The following is a 21,833-nucleotide window of genomic DNA, read 5'->3' on the forward strand; positions in this document are numbered from 1 at the left end:
TACAGTAATGGACTTATATACACTTTACATCAGATTAAAACTTTGGGTGTAAGATTCAGATAATTATTTAATAAAAGCTACACATTTTAAATGAGAATAAGAAGGAAAAGTATTTCTTTGTATCCCCCCTTTTCCCTGTTAATGTCCCACCTTCCCCTCTGCATAACTTTCCTAGATCCGCCCCTGCACAGTTACCAGCTGTCAGCTGCTTAGAAAAGGATCCTGGTGTAGAAAGTAATATTAAATACATTCTAACAACAGATTATCAAGCTTAAACGTGCTGCTGTTGTTTAGCCACTGGTTTCCTTTTTCTGGTGAAAAGTGGGCGATAAACTAACAAGAGAGACGGGAGTCGCGACAGAAAAGCCGATCAGCTGATCATTGATCAGTTTCATGATTGAAGTAGTAGCAGGAGAGGGAGGGAGAGAGAAGAGGCAGTTGCTCTATATATGTGTTGTTAAGATTAACGTGGGAACGCTTTACAAACATTCAGAGATGAATTTACAAACTTGCTTTACTTCTCTCTGGAATAGCTTTCTCGGAGATGAAATGCCGGTTTGGTAGGGAGGCTCCAAATGCTCAACCAGACAGCCAACAGGTCTCACATGCCACAGTGATGCATAATGCTCTGACGTGCTAAGGTTATGAGCTGTGTTACGCCATGTCGCATGTTTTGTGAGTTGCTTTCGTAATATTTAATGGATCGGATTACATTTTTTATTTCTCTCCGATATCCGATCCAGTAATTTAGGTCAGTATCGGACCGATACCGATACAGGTAATATCGGATCGGTCCCTCTCTAATTTTAATACTGTGGAGATTTACTCGCTTTTGGAGTGAGCCTTAAGTGGCATCCACAGGAACTGCAGTTTTTTGCGCTTTCATATTGGATTAACTTTTAGCCTCTTGAATCATAATGACCTTAACTGAGTGTAACCTAAGTGACAGGAAAAACAAAGTCCACTTAACTGCCCTTGTGATTTTTGTAAAAATGTTATCCCCCCTTCTCCAGTTTTGAGCTGAGCCTGTCAATATCAATAAAATCAACAAGAAAACAGATACCAGAATTTTTTTTATCCCCAGTCATTGTGTTCTGTACTCCTTACTGTATTTGGTGTACTGTGTTTAGAAGTTTTATCCCAGATGAATAAAAATAAAGTACCTCTTGGTGGCTGACTCATAGCTTAAGGAATCTGTCTTGTATCTGCTGTTGTATAGTGGAAGCTTTGAACAATAGGCAGATTTGCATATTTAATCACACTGACAAAAGGAAAAAAGAGTCTGTATTTTTAGTGCTGAACTAGTCCCACAGTTTTGAGACAGCTGCCAGAAAAGCTTTGCTAAAACATGTGGATCAACCGGTCATAGTTTGCTATGGTTGTTGTTTGAGATCTGTCGTGCAGTTTTTACAAGATTTGTGAGGAAATTTGGAATTAATATTTCAGGACCCTTGCTCTAAAGGAGGTTTCAAAGTTTAAACTGACCACAAAATCTATGTTTTGATAACTTCAGGTTTTTTTTTAGGGCTAATGAAATTTTTAATTTTGTCCTTCACTTTGCAAGCCAGAGGGATAAAGCCTTGAAGAGGTCAGACCTTCTCTCTGATATTTTGTATTGTCTTGTTGCTCATTATATTGCTAACCCTAACCCTAGCCCATAACTCCCAACAGAGCATCTGTATACTCAAAAATTCTTCCCAGCTGGTTTTCTGATTCTTCAAGTGTCTCATTTGCATAATATGCAACGACACCTCCAGCCTCACCTCCAGCCAAATGTTAGCTATGATAGACTATAGCCACACAAGTGGTTATGGATAGATAGGCATCAATTATGCTACATAGTTGTATAATAAGCAGCCAAAATTATGTAGAAATTCAAACATTACACCCACACACTACTGCGTACCATATGAGAAAAGGAATTTTTATCTATTTTTTTTAATCTCAACTTGAAAAAAATATTATACATCCCTTGTTTGTTCACATAAGATTTCAAGAGGAAAAAAGACTTGTAGCCATTTATTTCTGAATCTCCCATTTAGACTGCAATCAGGCTCCCACTGCATGCATGGGCTTCATAGCACAGTGAGTTGTTTCAGGAAGTTAATGAGCAGGGCTTGTTGTTGAGAGGGTGGAGTGTTCCTCTCAAACACAAACAAGCCGTAAAGTGCTGCAGGGGAGAGGGAAGTGGGAGGTTAGCATAGCAGGCAAGTGAAACACTCCAGTCCTGAGTGTCGCTCCACGTCAGTGTTTGTTCCCGTAGAGGACTTAAATTGTTCTGTCTGTACTCATGAGGATTTACGGTGCACTGGCATCACGAGTGAGTGTTTGCACCTCTGTAATCAGATGTAAATTTTTGCTCCAGCTGTGGGGGGTTGGGGGACATATTTCAGGCAAGGGCGTGGATTTCTTCGGAAACACAAACCTCATTGAGATAGGTTGCGGTTGTGCTGCTTCTCTATGAAAGCTTCGGCTGGTGGTCTTTACCGTAAATGTGTGCACAGAAAAAAAGAAAAGGGAAACTCCCAAGAGGCCTTGTTTTGGATTTGGAAATGGTTTAGAAAGTATTTTTGAATGAAAATGGCTAGTGTGATCATAATGTGTCCTTTATTTGGGACTCAAGATTTCTAAAACAAACAAGTAGGGCCTTATTTTTAAGCTTCAGTATCGTCAGAGGCATGATAGCTGCTGTAACTATGGCAGCTGTTTGAAAAAGGAAAATGAAAAGAACATCTAGATAATTCAGAAAACGTTGAAAAAGACTGGTAAACCCACACATATAAGGTTTTCTTTTTCCTGCACAGAGGAATTTTAAACAGCTAAGAGGTTTATTCAGATCCAGAAGAAAATGCATTAGAATGATTTTTTAATGAATTTATGTTTCATTCGCCAGAGTTTCGTTTATCAAATGCTTAACTTGTGACAGACTACAGACTGCACCAGAAGTGAAAGTGAAACTTAGTAAGAGGTAGTGATGAATGGCTTCAGAGCCAGTGGCACTGATAAAACGGCAGGAGGCCGAGCTCAAGATGTCCATATATTAATCGAGAGTTTGAGTGACCAGGATGAACAAGGTCAAAAATGAGTACATCAGAGGGATAGCTCAACTTGAGCAAGGGTCGAGGCTGCGATGGTTTGGACATGTGCAGAGGAGGCTCGATGGACATATTGGACAAAGGACGCTGAATATGGAGACGAGGAGGTGTGACAGAAGAGGATGCTAGTTATAGGCTGAGATGGAGACAGATGATCTACCGTAGTGAGCCCTAAAGTGAACAGGAAGAAGAAGAAGAAGAAGAAATGAATAGTAAGAGGCTTTCTTCCCTTGTTATTTCTAACTTTATGTTTTGATTTATGACCCTCAAATCCCCATTTTGAGTCCTGACAAAGCTTCAGACTTCAGCTGTATGAACCACAACACGTATCATATAAAGTCTGGTCATTTTATTAGATACACTTTGCTAGTAGCAGTTTGGTCTTTTTTGATCCATATTGACACAATAGCATCATGCAGCTGCTGCAGATTTGCTGGCTGTTAGATGCAGGGATGTTTTACCAATATTCTATTGGTGAACTGTAGCCTCAGTTTCCTGTTCTTAGGTCAGGAACGGCACTTGGAGTGATATTCTGCTTCAAAATTTGAAGTGTTGAGCATTCAGAGATGCTCTTCTACATATTTTGGTTGAAATGAACAGACCACCCAGATCAGCCCACCTGACATCAACAGTCATGTTTTGATCAAAGTCACTTAACTCACCTATCTTATGTCTTCTCTTCTTTATGAGTTCAGTCACAAAGAAAAGAAAGCATTAACTGTGTAAAAACATGGGTACAAATGGGGGTGGAGGGTTATAAGATTAAAAAAAAATGCTGGTGTTGACAAAAAAAAAAATCCAACATTTGCTAAAACCTTACACTAGTTATATTCATTTTACTAACCTTTATTCTTCAGTGTGTTCTTGCAGACAAATTTGTGAAACTATGACAAAGAATGTTTTTTCAAAGAAGTCATATGTGGTTAAACCTTTGCATCATTTCAGAAGTGCTACAAAATGTAATCCTGGGAGAACTGCCTGATGTCAGGTGTTTCAGTAAACCATGCAGAGTAGGATTGTGGCTTTGCACAGCCACTCTGCTCTGTGTGATGGAGGAGAGAGCCAAGCTTGTGATGACTGTTTACTCAGCCCCACTCTGAGTGAACACTGCCACTATTCATCCCATGCCAGCACTGGAAAAACCAGACACACACATACATATACACACATATACAGCAGGCGTACAAAAATGCTCCATTATGTGAGAAATCTGTGAATTTTCACAACTTCGTTACAGGAAAAACAGAAACTTATTTAAGTAATAAGGCGTAATATAGTTTTTTGTTAGTTCTGAATGCTTTAATGTACTAACTTCGCTCTTACACATCTGCTTAGGTCAGGTGAGCAGCAGCTTTTGGCGCTGGCATCTCATTGGAAATTTCAGGTTATCTCCAATTTAAAGCCCATCACACCTGTAAATCTTCAGCGCTCTTTATTCTTTTTCTTTTCTAATGCTGTAACTTGTGTCTGACGTTGTGCAGCACACCGGTCAGTGTTTGTCATGCCAAAATCTGGTACACAAATAAACAGTCTTGACTCACCTTCCTCTCTCACACAAAGGACAGTTTGTACCTTGAGAGCATTCACAGGAAAACTCGTGGTACACCTTTGAGGGCAAACTTTTCCAAGAACTCCGGGAGGGAACAAAAAACAAAACCTAAGACTAGTAAGCACAATGTGAGGGTAAAATAATAATCAAAATAATGTAAAAAAAAAAAGAAAAAAAGAAAATGAAAAACTGGCAGTAAAAATACCAAATCATTTTGTATTTCAGTTCAAAAACATGTTTTTGTTTTAGTAAAAGCGGCTCACAGTTATAAAACGTCATTTCATGTCACGTGTACGAGTATGGAAACAAAAGTAAAAAGTGCAACACCGCCACCTCGTGGACAAATAACATCAGTGCAGCTTCTTTGTCTTTGTCTCTCACAGACTTTGATGTAAGGCACAGGTGTCGAACTCCAGGCCTCGAGGGCCGGTGTCCTGCAGGTTTTAGATGTGTCCTTGATCCAACACAGCTGATTTAAAAGGCCAAATTACCTCCTCAACATGCTGTGAAGGGCTGTATCCCAATTCAGGGTCTGCAGCCTTAAAGTACGCAGCCTCAACGATCCTCAAGGGCCGCGTACTTAAAGACCGCTACGGCCGGAAGTGCGAGGCTTGTGAAATGGGATGGTCTAGCCTCCGTCGCGCTGCCCAGGTTGCCTAGCAACCATGATACTAACAGCTGGAAACGTTTCATACAGCTTTGTTTGACAGAAATGAAGGAGAACATCTTTTGTTCATTTGTTTGTTTGTTTCTACATGAGCTTTGATCATTCTCAGTAAGATTAAGGTCAGCTATTGAACGGCGTATATTAGTAAAGGCTGTAAAACCAAGTTAGTACAAACATCACTAATGTCACATAACTTTGCCGACATGTGGCCAACAGTAATGTTTTAATGTTCTTCGTTATTAAACATTTTCACATAAATAAGTGACATAATATTCAGTACTTACTTAATTTTACTCTTCCGGTGCCCCTCATCCGCCGTTTTTTTCGGCAAAATTATCCACACCCACCACCGCGCTATGCATTCTGGGATATGTTGGGCCACGAAGTCTACACCGCCACGTCCTTAAAATTCAGGGAAATTTAGGACGCATTTGAGGGCCGCATTTCGAGCAGCCTTTGAATCGGGACAGCCTTCGTCGCGTCGCGGTGACGTAATCGGTCTTAAAATGTGGCCTTTAAGGCTGCAGACCATGAATTGGGATACAGCCAAGTTCTCCAGAGGCCTGGTAATGAACTAATCATTTGATTCAGGTGTGTTGACCCAGGGTGAGATCTAAAACCTGCCGGACACCGGCCCTCGAGGTCTGGAGTTTGGCACTCGTGATGTAAGGTTTCCTTTGTTTCTAAAATATTTACACTCAGTCCACTTTGTTAGGTACGTTTGTTCAACTCATTTCTAATGAGACACGTGGCAGAAACGCCCCCTAATGGTGAAGAAAGGTGATTTAAGAGACTTTGAAGTAGTGAGATTAATCTGAAAAATAGAACATACCCAGTGAGCAGCAGAAAATGGCTTGTAGATGTCAGAGGTCAGATTGTTGGCTACATTGTTTCGATATGAAGGCAACAGTAATGCAAATAACCACTTGTTATGACCAATGACTGCTGAAAAGCATCTCTGAATGTACAATCCTTGAAGCAGAATCTACAGCAACAGACCACACCAGCTGCCACTCCTGTCAGCTACAAACAGGAAACTGAAGCTGCAGTTTGCACAGTCTCACCAAAATATGAAAACACACTACTGGAAAATTGTTACCTGATGAGTCTTTATTATTTTTGAAATTTTGTGTTTCAGGTGCTGTATGTTTGTTTTTCTTACAGGCTTTGGAAATACACTGTGCATTTCTATATACATATACCCACCATTTGTAATATAATAACTGAAATAACCCAAATAACACAAATTTATATGAAGAAATTAACAGATAAACTGTCACAACATGCACAACTTATGGAAAGAATGAGGTGGACCCACATGCAGACAACTGAGAGATGGAGGTAAAAGTTTAACAAAAAGCGAGCCTTTATTCTTGGCTGCACAAAATACTACAAAACAAAAGGCAAAGGGTGACTGAGATAACTAACAAAAACCTAAACTGGGATAAACTAAAAATTACAGACTACTTGAAAACTAGGAACCTGGAAACACGTGAGGAGCAAAGAAAAACACACACAACATATACACAGAGAGTAACAAGGGAATACGCAACAGGAGGGAGACACAGCTGAACCTAATATGACACGACGAAACAAAGGGGAAGCAAAACTCAAAACAGTAAAGTAAAACAGACTGTCGAAGTAAAACAGGAACCAAGAGTCATTCACAAAGATACAGACAGATGAATAAACATGAAGACAGAACGAAACCTACACTGGAGACATGACACACTAAACATGGGAGGCACAGGAACAAAACCTAAGAACTACAAATCACTATATATAACCTTTAACTAACTAAAATGAAGCATATTAATAATAAAAAAACAAAACAAAACACGGAGCCACTAGACTCTGGGCCATGACATAAACTCTGAAAAAGAGGAGACTATAGATTTTAGAGGTAATCCTGGAAAAGCAGGTGCAACAGCGCATTCAGATCACAATTCTGATTGCACGAGCTGGCTGCAGGTTCCCTCGACCTTATAAACCTTTATAAGGGTGGGGAAAACAGGCAGTGAGCTAAGAGTGAAGAAGTCACTTGGATGAGTGACGAAACGTATCTCCCACTGAAAACGCTGCGTCCAGATGAACAGAATCAACCTTTTGGGGGCAACGGAATAATGACAATAATCAGTGTGTGATGAAATAAAAGCATGTGTACTTATCAGAGGCAGTATATATTTAAGATGGGAAAAGTTCCACAGATGATTAAAAAAACTGCTTATCAAAACTGAATGCCTGCTCAGAAGTTACAGCCTGATTTTTCACATTTGGGAGAACTGAAGATGAAGATGCTCAATTAGCGTGGGAACCAAACTCTCAGATCCAGACCCAAACAATCCAGAGTTGATCCAACGATGCCCACCCAAGATACCATGATCAACGGTGTCAAAAGCAGCAGAAAGAGCCAACAGTACACGACCAGAATAATCATTTGACATTTAATAACTCTCTGGGCTCTATGCTGGCCATTTGTGGCCACTTCACTTTCTTTTTTTGATCATTTTTGCTGTGTTAATGCATATGGAATGAAACTTCCCAAGGGTCTCAATTTTTTTTCAGATTTTTAATTTTTTTTAAACCTCAGCTACTTAAATATATCAGTAATATACTCTATACATCCAGTTGTTCCTCTTGGCCACTTTTGGCCAATTGAAACCGTTTAAATGCCTTTGCCCTGTGGAAACCACTTCACAGGAGTGGGAATCTTCTATTCTTGTTGTCTTCCAACAAGTGCATTGTACAAACAAACTGGTGTCTTAATGCTTAAAAATATAAAAAATTAATGACTATTTTACATTTAAGAAAAGAACTGATGTCAGTTAAAAGCATCATACAGAAAAAATAGAAAGAAAACTTCAAAACAATAAAAATTACAGACCTAATCTGTTGGTGGACACTTTTGGCCATGAACAAGCTGAAAGGAGTGATTTTAAACAAACAAACGCAGGGTTTAAAAAATAATAATAATAATAAAAAAATGTTTTTTTTTGGTAAAGTGCTTCTGGAAAGTTATCTAAGAAATTATGAGCAGATAGGACCTTTGTAATTTGAAGAGCTGTCTTGGATGACTGAGATTGAGTCACGATGGAGATAGATGACTAAGAATCTGGAGCTTTGTGCATTTCCACAAACGCTTCCCTTTCTGGTAGCTTAGATTAAAACTGTGAATGCTGTTGTTCAGAAAAATGAGTGAGAGAGAGCAGTAAATTCGTTCCCCTTTAGTAATCTTCAGTAAGTACTTTAGTAATCTGCTGTTCAAATGAAGAGATATTTTCAGTGATATTCTTATATTACATTTGATACTCTGTGCTCACCCATTAGCACACGATGCTATCATGTCCCAACAGCAACAGGAGCTGAAAAATGTAAAATCCTTACGAGGCACTTCAGTGAGGGATCCAAAGAGCTGCTATAGTCACTGGATCTCACTCCAACATAGAGCACATTTAGGATGGATAAATGGATAAATAGTCGCCACTACAGATAATAGTGGCGAAACATCACAGGCATATAACATTTTCTTCTGTTTGCTTTTTGATGTTGGAAACTGATCTGACATGTTTTCTCATTCTTTGCTATCTGAGTGAGAGTGAATGGAAAAATCACATGAAATGCTTCATTGTATGCTGATTTCTTCATAATCCAGGCCAAAACTAGCTTGTCAATGAACAAAGTGCAAGTTTTCTGTGTTGAAGCTAGTTATCTACGATAGGTCTGCAGGAACTGTGTGATGTCATTATGAACCAAAATCTCAGATGACTGCTTCCAGCACCTTCTTAAATCTGTGCCATGAAGAATTGAGGAAGTTCTAAACGTAAAAGGATCCAACTTGGTACCACCAAGGTTAACACTTAATTAAGTGGCCAGTGAAATGCAAGAAATGCAACATCATAGTGCCCAGTTTCCTAATAATTCCCACCAAATAGTTAATCTAATATTTTCCATGACAAAATGAGAGATTCGTTTAAAAAACACAAAAACTAATTGCCAAACTCATAACCCCAAAGTTTTACTTTAAACTCAGCTTAGTAAAGAACCAGATCTAAATTGATTCTTCATGCACTTTGTTACAAGCAGCCTGTTGCAAAAAACACCCACAATTTGTTCACATTTCTTTAGTTGGCGAAAGAAGAAGTGGGTGTTCTTAAGAAAGAGAATCAAAAGAAAGCCTCATGTGATGTGGCATATGGAGTTGATTTGTATGCCAGATTACATTAAAACTGCACTGAAAGTCAAAGGCAACAAATGTTATGGACAGAAAGAAATTATGTTTTTCTTTGTTAAAACACTGGAAACTGTTTCTCTAAAGAGAGTGTGTGTAGGGCGAGGAAGGAGAGTTTGCTGATTTTAAGACATGATAAGAAAAAAAAACAGGTTGGAAACAATTGCCCTAAACTGTCTATTAAATATAGACTTTCACGACATGACTATCACCATGTGGTTTTCATCACATCTCTGCTCTGTCTGTGGTTCTTAGGTAAACAAACAGAGGAAGAAATGGAAAGAGACAGGCGACAGATGGGGAGAGTTTTTGTAGCACGAGGTGAAGTCTTGTAATGACAGCGCTGAGAAACCCAACTAAACGGATTACCACAGTTGGCTGCGGTAGGTGTCCTTCCTCTCCAGCTTCACCTGTCAAATCCTGAAAGTCTGAACCGAATCAAAGTCAACCTTCAGCTTATTTGTCCCAAACTAGTAGATATTAGACTTTCTGTATGTGGTATTTGAGGTGAAAATAATCTTTCTCAGATTCACTAACCAAGATTAATTTCACATTTTCTGTGCTTGACTTCTCCATGGTCTCACCCACAAGCTGCCACAGGATAATAAAGGAGTTTATAGTTTACACCCTTTGAATCATTATGGAGCATTAGTCACATTTCAACCTGTGTTAACTTTTGTATCTCTGCATAATAGTCTATGCTTTGCTGCACTGTAGATAAGCAACAGTTAACCAGGGAACTGGTTTTTCCTGTAGGGGTGAGATGCTTTATATTTAACGTGAGATGAACTGTAGCTAAAATATGATACTCAACCTCAGCCTTCTTGCCTCATGTGAGGGGTAAGTTGATCCAGCTGACACACGAAGCACTAATTTTGAGTAGAATGCTACTGAAATAGCTAAAATCAAATGTTTATTTAGCCAGATACTGACTGCATTATTTAAAGGTTGGTTGAAAATAAGAGGAAAATGCAAAAAGTGAGTAACGTTTTTGTTGTTTAGTCCGGGGTAAACATGTTGCTGTACTGACAGATTTACAGTCAGGAACATCGTGTTGGACTAGTGCACAGTGACTCATGTGCTCATGGTCAGAGCTGGGTTACATCAATGCTTAGATTCATTCACTGAATTCCACCTTCAGACCAACTGTATACTCTGTAGTATAAAGACAGTATAAAGGCAGTATCCTGTCACGGACGATAATCAGCCAGGACAACTCATGAAACATCTGCTTACATGTTGTTGAAATCAGCTGTGTACATTCACAAAGAGCATCAAACCTATTCTATATTTAAAATATTAAAAATAGTATTCATTGTTATGATGCAATATGAATTTTAGGATCACATATTTGTCTAAGCTTCTCTCCAAACTTTATGCTAATTTTACTCCACAGCCACTAGTTTGGGGAAAAAAAGTGCTTCTGACAAACAAGAGCAACATTTTTACCAAAGTTGTGACGTAAATGTGATAAACAGGCAACAAACAAAGCTGATTTATAGATTAGTGGAGAAAACACAAAGAAATATATCTACTCCAAAAATAAACCTAAATGTTTTTGCAATTCTGACAACAGTATTTACTGTGTGACACTGTAGGTATATCCCAACCCCAGTCACCAGTAAATATATATAATAATATAATAATAATAATAATATATATACAGCTGATCATCAGCAATTCAACAAGTCTGCTCCTGCAGACTTGTTGCGCACTACAACAGATGGAGCACTTGCGCTGTATTTAAGAAAGCTAATCTGTAAATCAGATTGGGAGCGTCCACATCAATCGGACTTCGATGAATCATGTGTTCAAGTGAAAAGCCACTGGACCATCTGGACCATCTGAACCATCTGGCCATGAAGCCGTGATTCCTTCTGATGGTAAGAAGATAAGGCTTTCAGTCTGTGTTCGTCTGTTAGAACGAGGCGGTAACCATGTGTTAATCTTCCTACTCGAAGTAAAACTATTTTCCTTGGAGGTCAGTGTGCTGAGTGAGGTGACAGAGGACGTGCAGAAGGTTTGCTTCTGGCTGTGACTTTGGGATAAAATAAGGAAAAGGATGGCAGCTATGTACCGATCACCTTCTCTGGGAAACAAGGAATTAGTGGCTCTGTATGGAGGGGAAAGAGATGATTATTTTGACAAGGATGAGGACTGTATCAGTGAGGTAAGGAAGCTAAAGGTTTAAAGATAATAAAGTCTGTTTAAATCTGTTTTCAATATGTGTATGTATATGTACATTCAAAGTTAGATAGAATTATGAATTATGAAGTTGTGCACTTAGTTGAGAACTTATGGGGTTATGTGTGAACAGAAGAAAATCCCCTGACTGTACTAGTTCCCACATCCTTCCTCAATGTTGCACAGAAAAAGATTCAACAACATGCAAGGTGCAACAGAGCATAAAACATTAGTATAAAATACTTCAGCGGTTTCACAGCTAGATGAAAGAAGTCTGTGTCACAGTTTGACGAGGCAAACTGCGTGGAGTGTGAAGAGTGGACCCAGGTGCAGACATTCTAAAACTCAAACTTAACTGATGAGCTGTTTATTAAGGCAGACAGAACAGTACAAAATAAAAGGGCAAAAACAATGCAAACTAAGCAATAACCTAAACTGGGTAAACTAGAAAGGAAGCACGAACTATGAAAAACCCTGGCAGAAAAACAAACAAAACTCTAAACATGGCAATGAAGATGAGCGCGCATGCATATATATATATATATATATATATATATATATATATATGAAAACCTGAACGCAGGACTTGACATGGGAATAACACAGACGATCCGACAAAGACTGAACGAGAACGCACAGACTAAATACACACAGGAGGCTAATGAGAGAAGTGGGAACACATGGGGGACAGCTGACACACATGAACATAACGATGTCACGGTGGAAGAGTAAAACTAAACACGATGAACACAGGAACACAAGATCTCTTCAAAATAAAACAGGAAACATGAGGCAGACATGACAACATAAGACACACAGACATGAAACACACGAAGGGCAAGGGAGACTTCACAGGGGTTGAAAACACAAGGGGGAGCTAATAAGCAAATGAACATAAGAAACCTAATAAGCACAAACACTATAAACATCAAAAGAACTAAAACTCAAAACACTGGGTCATAAGACCCAGGATCGTGACAGTCTGAGTGCAACAGACAGTTGCTGCAGTTTCTATTGTTTCTGATTACAACTACATGAGGTGTCTAATGGAATGGAATGGAAAAATGGAAATACCCTTATGAAGTTACATTTTTTATGCACACTCTAACCCCATGAATGCAAGATCTTTGCAGTTCAGCCACAGGTAGATGAAGGTTGTATACATGCATTGCATACTAAACCTGCTTTTGGTGCTGCAATGACTTGTTAATGGCTTGTGTAATGTTCCTCTTAATAGCCAATATAGAAAAGGTTGAAAAAAATAATGTGCATTCACTCAAAGCACTAAAAGTAAATCTATCGCACTGAATTCATTCGCAATGTTTCATAATCTTGGCAACTTCTAACCTGTCAGGAATGTGACCTGGACTCGGAGTGCAGTGAGGAAGGAAAAGACGGGAGAGGCATTCGCAGCTCTCTGTCACTGGAAATCTTTGGCTTGCAGAGGGAGCAGCATGTTTACTTCTCCAACCAGGAGTACTACAGGAGGCTGGAGGAGCTGAAGAGCAATCACCTGAGGAACATGGCTGAGTTGGAGAGGATGTACATCAGCCAAGGCAAGGAAAGGCCTGGAGGGGGCGATGACGCATGTCTGGGAAGAAACAAAGAGGCCAGGCAGCTCCTCAGGTTGGATACGCTCTATGACTCACACTTAAACCTTGACATAATAGAGAAATGGAAACATAAAGACCCCAGTAACTATAGCTTAAATAATTGTATGGTTTAGTTTTTTTTCTATAAAGTCAACAACCATCAGGTGTTAAATCAAATCTGCCTAAAATAAGATTAGATTAGATTAGATTAGATTAGATGAAACTTTATTAATCCCTCAGTTTCCAGTTGCACAGCACCGACAGAAGTTGCATGTTACAGATACAATAAGGGGAATGAGAGTAAGGATATAAGCATAAATACACCATATATACACATGTAAATACAGAATATACAACATGGATAAATAGGATTGCACATTTGAGTCAGTATATTGCACAGTGATTAATGCACAGTTGAATATAAGAAAAAAACAAATATTGCAAATAATGCACCGTGTAAAAAAGCACTACAGCTCAGTTGTTCCCGCCCTCCCTTGTCCCCCTGTTTCCCCTCCCCTCCAGTGAGGAGTTAAACAGTCTGATGGCGTGGCGCTTTGGCCTTTTTTATACAGGTGCTGTGTGTTGCATGATCAGTCCGGTTTGTTGTCCACCCACAGCCCGAGGTACATTTATGTGTTGACCACCTCCTCTCCCTCTATCTGAACTGGCTGTGGACCTGGTCTGGACCTCCCGAAGTCCACAACCAGTTCCTTGGTCTTTGAGCTGTTGAGTTGCAGGTGGTTCGTGTGACTCACCAGACTCCTGTACTCCTCTTCCTGATCATCCCAGATACACCCCATGATGGCCGTGTCGTCTGTAAACTTCTGAATATGGCATAATTCAGAGTTATAGCAGAAGTCAGAGGTGTACAGGGTGAAGAGAAGAGGGGACAGCACAGTTCCCTGTGGTGCTCCTGTGCTGCTGACCACAGTATCAGACGTGATGTCCTTCAGCCTGACGTACGGTAGTCGGAGATCCAAACAACCAGGCAGGGGTCCACCTGCATCCTGTTTAGTTTCTCCAGGAGCACACAGGATTGCATTGAAAGCACTGGAAAATTCCAGAAACAGGATCCTGACCGTGCCTTTCCCCTTGTCCAGGTGTGAGTGGGCTCTGTGTAGAAAGTACAGAATGTCATCCTCCACCCCAACATCCCCCTTGTAAGCGAACTGTAGTGGATCCTGGGCCACTACAGTAAGAACAAAGATGAGTGCCTAGCGTGCTCTCATATACATGTTGTTTCCAAAAGAATTCGATAACTATTCAAAAGCAACATTTATTACAAAACAACAACAATAATAATATCTCTGAAGGATGATACAGACATTATTCAAATAATTAAGGCTTAGTGGACTAAATCAGAAACTCACACACCTAATCCGTTTTCTCATCTCAAAGGGACCTTTTGAAAGGAAATTCAAACAGAATTTTGACGCAGTAGCAAGAACTCCTTTTCCAAACTTTAAATGTCAAAAGTCACACATTTTTGAACTGTGACCTTTAAAGTGAAAAGAAAAAGATTCCCTTAAAGCATGTTTAATGGATAGGAAATTGTATGTTTTTCTTACTGGGAGTTGTGCTTTGTGTTGTGCTACAAATATTTAATAATGTAAGAGCTTTATTTTTTAGAGAATATGTGAAAAATTGGAATTTATTTAAGACAGGAGTGGGACCACATGCCCAAACACTGCCTTCCTGCCATGCATTTGCACACCTGTAACCTGTTTGCTTTTGTTTCTTGCACCCATCACCGTTATTTCTCTTCCCAAATGCTGCCACTGACCCACCACTTTACTTCTCATTCTTCTGAAATCTTCACTGACAGTTTACAAGTGTTTGCATATACATTCATTGTTAATTTGACTGAGAATGTTAATGTCTGACCTAGTGGCCCTGCTAGGAGACTCCAGAGGATCAATTCCCAGGAGGAGCTGGACTTCCAGGAGTCATCAAGTGGCTCGGACCAGTCGGAGCTCTGTGGAGAGGACAGCATTGGGGAGCTGGACTGGACTCCCAGCCAGGAGCAAATTTTTGAGAGGTTGGTAATGAAGTATTAATTCACAGCACTGCTGAGTCTTCATTGGATACTGGAAGAGAGTGGAAAAGCTGAAAATGTCTTACTCTGAGCACTCTGAGCATCATGTGTAATTCTTAGCTTTAGGGCCAGTCAACGCTATTAGTTCCTTCATCCCCTAGGAACTGCCTGTATACTGTTGTCACATTAGGCTGGGCATTGTTGGGCTCCACTGTGCTGAGCAGTGAGCACAGGGCCCAAAAGAGAACATCATGCCCTCAGGCCACCCCCATGAAGCCTAGAATAGTATAGCTGCTTTATTGTTGTTCAGAATATACACCTGTTAGTGCAGATCAGCATGAAATTTCAGTGCATGTACTCGCCATCTGACTGTACAATATAAATGATAAATAAATCCAAAAGGTATGAAAATAATCTCAGATTTGTACACGTATGTGAATACAGGAGGAATTTGTCTATATTCATTATTAGAAAACGGGAGAAAACCTGTAAAGAACATTAGGAAAAACTGCCCTAAATATACAATGTTTGGGGGTGGAGGGTGGGGGTACAGCATAGAGGAGTAGCTATGAGTTCAAGAGTCTGATGGCATTGGGAGTGAACCTGTTGCAGAATCTGACTGTCCTAGACCTGATGCTGCAAAACCTCTTGCCAGAGGGGAGCAAGGATGGGGTGATGGGCACGACATCCTGGATAGATGGAAGAAATGTCCCAATGATCTTCTCAGCAGTCCTCACCACTCTCTACAACGATTTCTTCACTGGGGCCCTGTAGCTGCCAAACCAGATGGAGATATAGCTGGTCAGCGCGCTCTCAACTGTGCCTCAGGAAGATGTGCTCTCCTCATCTGAAGTGTAGACGCTGCTGAGCCCGTTTACCTAGTGATGCTGTATTAAGTGACCAGTCCAGGCTGTCAGTTATCTCTAACCCAACAAACTTGATGCTGCTGACCACCTCCACAGTACTGTTGTCTGTAACAAGTGGGGAATGACTGGGCTGTTCCAAATGAGCTGTTGAACGCGGTGGAAAGATTAGACACATTCACGGGGCTTCATCTCACCATCACTACCAGGAAATCACAGACTAAGCTCTAACGAGGGACCATGGGACACAGCACATACAGTTTGAGAGAGATGAGGGAACTGGCTACCAGTGGGTATACAGCTGATACTAATCACAGACAAATGAGACAAGGAAAGCAAAACAGTTTTCCCTTAAGCTACAAAAATAGAAGAGGAAGTAACAGAACACTAGAACTGAATCACAGGCTTGACTTTGAGACAGAAAGGCAAAGAAACAAAGAGAGACGGACTAAGACATGAGAACTGACAGGGACAGGAGATAAAAATGGAGGCATGATTGACACTGAGACCCAGACAAAGATACTCAAGCTAGACACAGACGGAAGACAAAATAGAGACAAGACTTGAACGGACCGGACGCAGAAAGGAATTATCATCTGAAGAGAAACCAAAAACTGGAAGGCAAGATGACAAATGAAGAAGCGCCAATAATATAATACACAGGACACAAAATAGGCAGGCTTGACCACAATTACCATCACAAATCCAAAAGAATACACCGTGAATACATAAAAGTCGAAACCCTGGGTCAATGACTCGGAGACCATGATACTAGTGCACCTGTTGTTAATTTCATTAAAACCAAAGCATATAAAACCTGCTGCTTATGTGACCAAATCACAGAGGTTTAATTGAGTTGATGCTATACACTAATTAAAAAATATTCATACAAATAAAAGAATAAAGAAGGAAAGAAAAACCCACAAACAATAAAAAAGCACAAGGAAATTTAAAATAGTCATAATCATAATAAATTTATGTATGGGCTTAATCAAGCATTAGAGATAGTTTGTGCTATCTGATCTGATCTGAGTGACCTCAGATATTTGTGTTCTCACTTATACCCTCACCATGCAACATCTACACAAGTTCAGTGGTTAAATCAGCATATTACTGATGAACAGATCTCACTATCACATTTTATTCTCCTGTATTTTCCCTCAGAGACGTGCTGCTGAGCCCAGAGAGGATGACGAGCCAGAACCGGTTTCGGTTCCAGCCCAATAGCTCCTGTCCGAAACCGCAGGCAAGAGTGTCCGATCAAACTGGTGCCAGAATTCTGCCCAACTCCAAAGTCACTGTTCCCAAACCTTTCCAGATGATGCTAAGAGAAGAGGAGAGGAAGAAGCACAAAGTGCGCACACGTTCGGAGATTGAGCTGGAGAACACGCTGCTGAGGCAGGAGCTGGAAGAGCTCCGAGAATGCCAGAAAAAGTTCCGGGCGTCACCTGCTCCGGCACACATACACCTGCCTCTCTATGAAATGATCAGCCGTCGCAATAGTCAACGGTCAAACCAAAGCAGAAGCAACACCGACAATAACAGAAACACGGATGCTACAAGAACCCAGACCTCTACTGCACTCTCACCACAGCCTTTTCAGTTTTTGGAGAGAGAAAGGAGGAAGAAGGAGGCCAGGATTGTGGCAGAGCTTGGAAAGTTTGGTGAGAGAGTGGAGCGACAGAACTTCAAGGCAAAGCCAATGCCCACATCTATTTATGGCACCAGACACAGAGAGGGCACCATGACCACAAGCCATGGTCCCCACACTCAAATCTTCTACACAATGGAAAGAGAAGCTAATGAGAGCCAAAGTGATCAAAGCTCAGACCTGGAGCTTGATATGCACCAATCCGACTCCTCTCTCGACTCCTGCAGGTCCCAAAGAAGTCCTTCTTCCAAGCCAGTGAAGAAGCAAATACAGCTGTCCATTGAGATGGTGAAGGAGAGAGAGACCCCTAACACTGACCCCAGCGGCTGCAACATCTGCTTGTCTCAACAGCTGGGTGGCCCAGAGCTTCTGCTCAGTAACAAATGTGTTCTCAGTGTGTGACAAAGTGTTTAAAACAAAAAGGGAGACTAGGAGCAGCTACATCTACACTGTTTTTGAGTTAGTTTTACAATGCAGGCAAGTCAACATGGTTTTTAGTTGCTCTTGATCAAACAATAAAACACGGTTAAAGAAATGCATGTGCAAGGATGTGTTGTTTTTGTTTCTGTGGAATATTTTGCAATCAAAAATACATTGATTGTTTTCTGTCATTATTTATTGCTTGTTTCAGGTTGTTTCATTTTTTTCAGCTTATATATTTAGAACCACCACAAGGCACTTTCTATTGTAAGGTAAAGACTTTAACAGTAATACAGAGAAAACCCCACAATCAAATTCCCCCTCTGAGTCCTCCTCTAAGCAAACACTGGTGACAGTGGGAAGGAAAAACTCCCACTTAACTTTTGCTTAAACTTTTGATTCAGGATCCCCCCCAACACACACACCAGCCCGTTCTCACTCGGAGGAGGAGACCTTCGGCGTTCTTATGGTACGTGGCGGGTTATGGGCGAAATCCAGTGCAATGACGCTCCCGCGGTAATAGACGTTCCAGCCCTGTATTCCAGCCCTAAACCTAACCTTATCCCTAGCCCTACCCATAACCTTTTTCCTGACCTTAAGCATGACTTTAATTATGTTAAATAGCGTGTTTCTAAGCGATTTGAAGAAAAAGAGCGAACATGTGTAGATTGAGTCCATACGGTTCTCATATTTCCTCATTTTTCTGAGGTCGTCGTTTAGGAACGTGGTGGGTAGCCAAAAACGTAATATGTTGACGATTTGTCACCTAGCCTAAAATGTGAGGCTTTGGGAGTGAGAACGTGTTGCACACACACACATTCTTATCTAACATTTGCAAAGTTGTCTGTCAGAAAAATGTGTTGTTGTTGTTTACATTCACCCGATGTCTAGCTTCACCTGCACTGGCACAGTGCTTTCATTCTTAGCGCAAGAATGTAGGATATTTAGAAATTTTCATTCTAGCAGAACAAGCTTCCACAATGCCGATTAACAGTCTTACAGTAGCGTCTATTATTCATGCTTCCCAGAACACACAACAAACGCGGAAAATCGTTTCAGCAGTAACAGTTTTATTTGTTTTGCTACATTGTATATTAGAGACTGTGTAGAAGCTGAACTCTGCATTAAGGTTGCATGTAGCTCCACAGTCTCCTCAAGAGTTTTCTGTCTTGTGCTCCAGCAGATTACTGCATAAGAAGTACACTGACTAGCCGACATGTGGGACATTCCTGAAATAGCGCAACCGAATCAATGCATTTTATTTATCACTTTGTTAGGGCTGAAGGGAGAAGCAATGAGAAAGAAGTCTATACGACTGGGGTTGGACTAGGAGTACGGTGGGAAAATCTTGGGAAAATCATGCTGCAGATAACAAAGAAGCAGAGGCTGGGGATCCCAAACCCACAGTTCATTCACAGTAATGTGTAAACACCCTCCTGTTATTTCCGTCTCCCAGCACGACCGTGTGTCCAGTTAGATACGAAAGATTTCAGAGGAAATACTCGGGGAACTTCTGAGTGTCCCACGATGCGACAAAAGACACGCCCTGCAAACAATTAGCCAGGAGACTGAGACATCACGCCCACTCAAACTTTAAATCAATTTTCGCCACTCACTATTTTTTTCCATCTCTGTGTTTATGAACTGTTCGGTAAAATGTTGCTGACACAGGTTAAAAATAATCATGTACTCGTTACTGCAAGTTCAGGGAACAAAATACCGGTCTGGGCACATATTCAACCAATGACTGACCATTCTCAGTGAAATACCGTAAATAGCGGGGTGTTGGTATGTGTATCAAAATCGCGTTGGTGCCAGATGATCACACCACTCACGGAAGTCACTCCTACACGCGCGTAGTCAGCGTGCAGCTGAGAAGAGGGCGTGCAGCCTATTACAGTGGCGCAAGACGTCTTTAGAGATAAAAGCTTAGGTGTCAGTCACCGCACAGGAGACGAAAGGGCTGGACGCCTGTGAAACGTTAAGCCTTTTAAGCGGAATCCTGAAAATAATCAACGCGGGAGTTCATCGGAATTCTCAGGATTATGGAAACTCTTATGCGCATTCTAAGTCTGGGTAAGTGCACGTTATTTAAGCCTTTACTGAATAACTTTAGTCAAATAGCTAAAGTGTTTTGCATTCGCTTGCAGGGGTGATTTGCATCAATATGATCTAACTTTAGCCTCTAAGTTGTTCGCCACAAAGCAGGTGTTATCAATGACGCGCGGTTTGTGCTTCTGTTTGGAGAGTGGTGATTTCTTAAGACATTTAAGCGCGTGTTTATTTGAGTTTATTAGAAGTTATATGATTTCTTTGACGCCCATGGGGCTTCGGGACACCTGCAGTAGCACTGGGGGCGTGGTGGGATACTGGAAAGTTTCATCTGAGCCTGCGTAAGTGTGGAATTTGTTGGCTGGCTTTTCACGGGGGGGAATACCATCACAACCCTAAAACGGAGGTTTGTCCAGTCACCAAGTTAGACGTGAAGTCAGTAAATGCACGTGGCGCCCCCACCCCCACGCACTTTGCTGGCTATCTGAGTTTGTCAAACTCAGTCTCTCACTCAGCGCAGTCGATCTCCATCCTTCGCCCACTCCACTGCTGGAGCAGAGTGTGTTGTCTTTCCTCCTTGCTTGTTCATTGTACCGTGTGTTTCTGGATCTTTTTCTGGACAGAGATTAAACTTGACCTTGCAGTAGCATAACAGATCCGACCACTGCTGACATTAAAGAGAAAAAGAAAGTTATAAGTTATAAATATGTTATTTTGACAAACTATCCCATTACATTTTTTTTCCAAGTTATCGGCCCCACCAATGTTTAAACTAATACTGGCTACATTGCTTTTAAACACAATACACGACTTTGCATTTTGGCACACAATGTCAAATCATGTTTCTGGTCTCTTTCCCCCCCCCCAGCTGTGTTCGTGAATCTTTGCTATCCAAAGGAGGTCCCATGTAATGTCAGTCATAGTCCTCAAGGGATCATTTATAGAGTCCCAGAGTTCCAGGCACAGGCGTGTGACTATCACTGGGATAATGCAAGCGTAAGTTCAACACCTGCTTAGTTTGGGAAGGAAATTTTATTTCCTGATGTAACCTGTGCCTCTGTGTGTTTTTTAAAAAAAGCATAAATCTATTATATACAGGTGTTTCTCATGACAGATAAAGAAGAAAAAAGTGCTAAAAAATTAATTTAATGTTTGATTGTCTGATCGGCACATGGCCATGTGGCTTTATATGATTAATGAGATTGTTATGATAGGTCCAGAGCCACTATTTTAACCCTCTTACTGAATGAATTTGTAAAACTGCTCTGATTTTCTCATCTGTTGCCTTCAGGGTCATGTCCTCGCAAACCAGAAGGGTAAACTGGATGAACTGGTACTGAAAAGCAGTAACAGGAGTATTATGATTACCAGCTGTTTGAGCCACCTCAACTATACTCGGGACTGCATCTCTGAGGTGTTACACTCCTCACCTTTTAACTGCACACCGAGTAACACATGATAATTTAAAGCAGAGACACATAATTAATGACATTAATT

General features: G+C 40.7%; 2 protein-coding genes across 4 annotated transcripts in view; both read left to right on the forward strand.

Annotated features, from left to right (window-relative positions):
• Positions 1-5,484: 5,484 nt before the first annotated feature.
• LOC146505724 (protein FAM161A) lies at positions 5,485-18,366 on the forward strand. 2 transcript variants are annotated; one of them, XM_085182970.1, is made up of 5 exons: positions 5,485-8,787; positions 9,030-11,709; positions 13,078-13,349; positions 15,204-15,353; positions 17,378-18,366. In XM_085182970.1, exons 2-5 carry the CDS (start codon positions 11,602-11,604, stop codon positions 18,264-18,266), a joined length of 1,419 nt encoding a protein of 472 aa, XP_085039096.1. In that variant the 5' UTR covers positions 5,485-8,787; positions 9,030-11,601; the 3' UTR covers positions 18,267-18,366. The 2 variants fall into 2 exon arrangements, with proteins under 2 accessions (XP_085039096.1, XP_085039097.1); XM_085182971.1 differs by having other exon boundaries at positions 9,030-9,922.
• A 7-nt stretch (positions 18,367-18,373) lies between these two features.
• The window catches only part of LOC146505725 (uncharacterized), a 12,030-nt gene continuing 8,570 nt past the window's right edge, over positions 18,374-21,833 (forward strand). For both annotated transcript variants that reach the window (XM_085182973.1, XM_085182972.1), the window contains exons 1-3: positions 18,374-20,360; positions 21,205-21,332; positions 21,628-21,750. In XM_085182973.1, the coding sequence (XP_085039099.1) occupies positions 20,330-20,360; positions 21,205-21,332; positions 21,628-21,750 (282 nt within the window). In that variant the 5' untranslated portion in view covers positions 18,374-20,329. The remainder of the gene's footprint in view (positions 20,361-21,204; positions 21,333-21,627; positions 21,751-21,833) is intronic.

Source organism: Neolamprologus multifasciatus, chromosome 13 (assembly GCF_963576455.1).
Source record: "Neolamprologus multifasciatus chromosome 13, fNeoMul1.2, whole genome shotgun sequence".
NCBI lineage: Eukaryota > Metazoa > Chordata > Actinopteri > Cichliformes > Cichlidae > Neolamprologus > Neolamprologus multifasciatus.